The sequence below is a fragment of the Atta colombica genome, unplaced genomic scaffold, assembly GCF_001594045.1.
Source record: "Atta colombica isolate Treedump-2 unplaced genomic scaffold, Acol1.0 scaffold105, whole genome shotgun sequence".
NCBI lineage: Eukaryota > Metazoa > Arthropoda > Insecta > Hymenoptera > Formicidae > Atta > Atta colombica.
In genome coordinates this window covers 3,357,313-3,363,029 of record NW_017259190.1, presented here as the reverse complement: position 1 = coordinate 3,363,029, position 5,717 = coordinate 3,357,313, and the positions used below count along the sequence as shown (strand labels likewise).

General features: G+C 36.4%; 1 protein-coding gene across 1 annotated transcript in view; it reads right to left on the bottom strand.

Annotated features, from left to right (window-relative positions):
* Window positions 1-449: 449 nt before the first annotated feature.
* The window catches only part of LOC108690611 (high mobility group protein DSP1-like), an 11,401-nt gene continuing 6,133 nt past the window's right edge, over window positions 450-5,717 (bottom strand). Inside the window, exons 3-7 of the mRNA XM_018197994.1 lie at window positions 4,940-4,987; window positions 3,353-3,571; window positions 2,513-2,676; window positions 1,940-2,114; window positions 450-1,719 (exon numbers count right to left, since the gene is read on the bottom strand). Of these exons, the coding sequence (XP_018053483.1) occupies window positions 1,597-1,719; window positions 1,940-2,114; window positions 2,513-2,676; window positions 3,353-3,571; window positions 4,940-4,987 (729 nt within the window). The 3' untranslated portion in view covers window positions 450-1,596. The remainder of the gene's footprint in view (window positions 1,720-1,939; window positions 2,115-2,512; window positions 2,677-3,352; window positions 3,572-4,939; window positions 4,988-5,717) is intronic.

Here is a 5,717-nt window from a genome sequence, read left to right as displayed (position 1 = left end):
ACACAATTTCTCCCGATTCGATTCGTCGCATCGTTTATCGGCTACGTAATTAAGGCTCAATCACATGGTGGCTCATGGCTTGTAACACCGCCGTGTAATATCGAAAAAAGTACATCGTACGCTAAAAAAGACGTAGAGAGTCGTCGGAAATTCAAGTCTGCGTTAAGATACACGTATACTTAATTCTAAACGTACTTACAGCTACTACAAGAGACATGTGTGTATCTCGATAAAATCAATTATATATTCGCAAATATGCGTAAAGCGGCCCCATGCCCCATCACGCGCGCTCAACATGATCGATTTGCTAAAAATATACGAAAGAAAAAAATGAAGCTTTCTGTACAAGGATATACAACAATTGTCTGCACGTTTCTGTATGTGTGTCTGTGTTTCTCTTTCTCTCTCTCTCTCTCTCTTTCTCTGTCTGTCTGTCTGTGTCTGTGTGTGTGTATGTGTGTGTGTGTGTGTGTGTGTGTGTATATATATATATATATATATATATATGTGTGTCATGCCATAACGACGCTGGCAACAAGTGAACAGAATTGAACTGAACTGGAATTGAACTGAACTAAGAGAAAGATCCCCAAAAGTATAGTACATGCCTGTCCAATCTGAATACCAGAGCTAAAATGCAAAGCCATCGACGCAAAAAAATTCAATGTGGATAAAATTTCGGGAACTGTAAAGTGTTGATACGCATTTAAGTGATATTTATCAATAGTTTACAGTCCTTTCCTAAAATCTTACATTGAATTTTCTTACGTCGATGGCTTTACGTTTTGGCTTCGGAGCTCAAATGAGATAGGCTTGATATAGTATATTAATTTTGCAACGGCACGCAATATGACTTGCCTCTCTCGAGAACGAGGATCTAAAACAGTGATCTCTCCCGTGCCAATGGCAATGCGTGAAAAAGACAATCGAAAAAACATGATTTTTGCATATCGGAAAAAATCCAAAAGGATACGTAAAAAGAATTACAACTATCTCCGATCCTCGTGCTAACGGGGCCGTCATTATCGCGGCGTTTCGTCATTAGTAAACTAAGCTACATAGCTCATAATTATAGCGTCGACGGAGCAAAAAGTCAACAATGATTGAGCCCCTGCGCCTTCCATCCGGATAGAGAAAGTATGGGCCTTGTCTTATCTCTTCCGCTTTTGTTTTTAATTCATGGTTCTGATTTCTTTTTTCTTTATTATCTTCTGCTATCCTACTAGCCGCTTTACATCATCGTTACTATCAATATGTTAAAGTACAAATGTTCACTCACACAATGATCCTCGCTCGCTCATGCTCGCGCATCACTCATGCATACCAGTTTTTCCTTTTAAAATAATTACCATAATTAGCGCGGATTACTTTATCATTATCGTAAATAATCAGGGAAAGAATTAGGAGGTTGGTTGGTGGGGATTGTTGAAGAGCTTGGTTGATTGGTAGGTTGCTTGGTGGTTAGTTGCTTTGTTCTCCTAGTGATGGTGGTGTAAGTACGCTCACGCTAAGGTCAATGGTACGTACAGTAGGTGAGGTATGCTTTCAGGATGAAGGACACGGGGTGATAGATGAAGAAATTTCGACGTGCATCCGCTATTCGTCGTCTTCCTTCCATTCTTCTTCGCTGTCGCTTTTTATTGTAGTTTGGTTCGCTTGCGCACCTCCTACCATTGGGGCTCCGTCATTTTGCATTTTCTTTTTGTACGCGGTCATTTCCTGCGAGAGGAAAAGGTCTCGTATTTATTTTTAAAATACTTGGATTTATCTCATAAATCCATTTAATCAAATCGATTTGAATTGTGCTAGATAATATATTCCGACATATAGACGTATATAAAAAAACCTATTACTTTTAGTTTCTGATTTTACATGGTTGCAATATAGGGTTATGGATCTTAGGTGGTTAAAAGCATAAGATAAAATTTCAATACATTACCCTTTCATATCGAGCTTTATCTTTTTCTGCCATAGCCTCGTATTTGGATTTGGTTTCGGGATCTGCGTCCGACCATTTCTTGCCTAATTCCTTAGCTATATCACCTACACCATATTCAGGATTCAGCATTTTGACCTTACCACGTTCGTCATTGCAGAACCAGAAGAAAGCAGACCTGATGAAATTAATCACGAAATATATCTGCTGCTATTAAAAAGGTATCGTATAATATATTAATACGATAATATATTAAGTTAGCTTTTTTTTGTAGAAACTGAAAAAAATCATAATGTATAATTCAAAAATAATCTAAATTTGAATTTAGCTTGAGAAATTGCTGTAAATTTAATTCTCAGAAAAATAATTATAACTTTACATTAAAAAATAATTTAAAAGTTGCAGGAAACGGATCATAAATTTCTCTAAAATGCGAGTAAAAGCTTAAAAAAAAAGTTAAATTTTTGTTTCCATTTAAATTTTAAAGTTTATTTTTCTCGTTGTATATTTAAATATTAATCAACGAATTTTTTTCCTCGAGCTCGAAATACATTATGTAAAAACATGAGGGCTTACAGCGATCTCTTGGGAGCATTGTGATCCTTGATGTGTTTACGTTTCTTGCCCCTGCCCTTATTTTCTCCCTTAGGCGGCGTATAATTCTGCATCTCCGTGTCGTATCTTTTCTTATCTTTCTCTGCCATTTCGTGGAAACGTTTCTTCTCGATGTCCGACATAGTCTACGACACATGCGGTATTCCGCCAATGTAGCGTTAGCGTTTTTAGTTGGTCTCACAGATCGAGCCACGTGCGAAATGTTCAATTACTGAGGGAATAAGTGTTTGTCGATCGGTCCAGCATATTCTGTCGTGTACAGTCGCGTGCATGCGGGATAATGAATACTTTAAAAGATTCGTTCTTTAATGACGTCACGATGCGAAAGATTTTTGCATGTATCGGTTGAATTTTCTTTATCAATAATCTCGATTCCGCTAAACAAGATGAAGATTGACGGTTTAACAAGGCGAGATGTGTCGGTTCGTAACGACGCGCTTAAATATCATACTTGCGCGTGGCGTTTACCGAGCATACATATTTATTCAGAGGCCAAGATCAAAGTAGCTCTCGCGAATCCGCAGGCCTTTAGACAGAAGAATATTATGTATCCCACTCTCTTGCTCGCACCTCGGGCTGTGAAACCACAACATACGGGAAAATCCAACGAAGTATCATTTCTAAGTTAGTTCTTACATTTCTCTTGATCCTAACATTCAGCAAATAGATCTATTAATCTATCTCGAATTTATTTACATTATATGAAGAATAAGATATTAATATCAAAATTATTTATTTCTATAAAATATATCTATAAAAATATGATTTACATAACTATAGGGAATTCTAAGAGAATCTCACCTTCCACCTCATTGCACACTTTTTGGAGAATTCCCGGAAGACGATCTTTTCCTCGGGATGCTTCTTTTTATGCTCCTGACGACATGTCTGGACGAAGAACGCATACGCTGTCATCCGTCCTCTTGGCTTCGAATCTTTTCCTCTCGGCATATTGTCCCGCTGCAGACTCTGAGCGTTATTTTGTTGAAGATTATTTTGCGGTATCTGCTGTATCGGGTGCTGAAATCCAAGCAAACGATCTACAATGCAAAACGCTGTCGCGGCAAACATCAAAAAGACCTGTTAGCGCCTTTAAAACAGCAAGTCTCGACAATTTCTACTCTTATACCAAAGATTTCAGAAGACAAATGCTTCTCTATATTTCGACATGAAAACAAAAAAGGCTCTAAATTCTCAAAATAGAAATCTTCCATTTAATATATTGAAAGAAGCTCTTAAATGCTAAAATAGAAAACTTCCACTTTCGCATCGGAAGAAATTTAAATTTAAAAATAGAAATGATCTATTTTTACATGTCATAATTATTTATCTATCTTTACATTAGAAAAAATATTTTATTATATATTAAATCGTAAAATAGAGATTTTCTATTTTTAAATCGAAAAAAATTGATATATATATATATATATATATTTGTAATACGCGAAGTAACATGCGCTGTATCGTCGTATTATGAGAAATTTGCATAAGTAAGAGAAGAGACTTCCTCGCGTTATTAGCTCACGACGAGCAAAAAAATAAAAATTTTTTTTTTTACTGTGATGCGAAAGATTGGTCACTTGGACATTGTTGTGAGCGAATTTAGCAAGATATCCACGATAATATAACTGAGACGTGTCGTTACGCACTTTATGTAATACGACTTGCGTGTTAAATTAATGAACGGCTGCGGCCCGCGATCTCACATTGACAATGAGACACACGTAACAATGCTCGCCGTACAAACGCGCGTTTTTGATTTTGTCAAGTAACAATGGTCATTACATTGTACGTATGTGCAATATTACACAGTACATTATTATTATGTATATAATTATTATGTTGTTATTACACATAATGCCGTATAATAATAATATAGATTGGCATTATATTATTATAATTATATTATCAACATTGTTACATGCTTGTTACCGCTCCAATCGTAGTCCCGCAAATCTCATCATTGCGGAGAGTCAAACTTTATAATTTTACGTTTAAACAAAATAATTATATAGATAAAATAAATACGAAAACACACATACATACGTATGTCCTCACGCGTCTTCGTTATGAATGAAAAATAAATAAAAATTGAATATTCTTCCAAACGTCGTTGTTTATTGATAATTTCAGAATTGAAAGCAAACAAAAAGCATCTAGGTATAGGTAAATAAAAAAATGTCTATTTTTTTAGACACGACTTGACACGTGCGCACTAGTTTGTATACATTCATGCTATAAACGTCACATACCCGATCGGGCTATGCTCTTGCTCCGAGGCTCTTTGAAATGTGTAAGACGTGATATAGCACAATTATACTCGTACTATACGTACAATATACCGACCGTTATTACTCCGGATTGCGGATAATAATAGTTACCACGTACCTGCAGAAATAATCGGAAATCTAGTTGACCTACGTGCGGATGTGAGATCTGCCGGCAAAATAACTACTATGTAGAATCGACATTGTCATTGAGTCGCTCCATAAGTAATGCGAGTTTCTTCTTTTCACTTTCAGACGACGTAAAACGTAAATGACCGGATTCTTTTGCGGATCTGCTTCCGCGATTCGGAAACTCGCATTATTTATGGGACGGTTCAATATATCGCATTACATAAAATATATACCTGACTTAATTAATTAATTACGTCTGATTTTTGTTAATTAATTAATTAATATTCAATTTTGAGGGCAAGCGTTCTTAAGAACTAATTTACCTACGCATCGAAATGTCTGAGAACAAAAAAGAGTAAAAACGAATTGTCTGAGTAACGAAAAAACGACTTTCAATATCCCGCAACGGAACGATTTCGCGTTATTTTTCCCTTCTCGCTTTTCTTCTCGCACTCGTCGCGATATACAAGGGATTAAGAATTTATGCCCCTTGGGCCGCAGGCGTTACATTACGGCATATGGTTTCCTATGGTCTCGCAATGCGCGCGGTGGAAATAAAATTAACGTCGGGCACCACGGAAACGGAAGTCAGATGTTTGCGACAAGGCATACTTCTACGAATAACAACAAAAAAAAAAGACAAAAGCTTTAAGCTTGTTATCGCGATTACGGTCTCGTTTATTCAGCAGGTGTTCTTTCATACCCAAACATCCAATCATTGACGTGAACGCACTGCGTATGATTTTTTATTAATCTGTCAAAATATT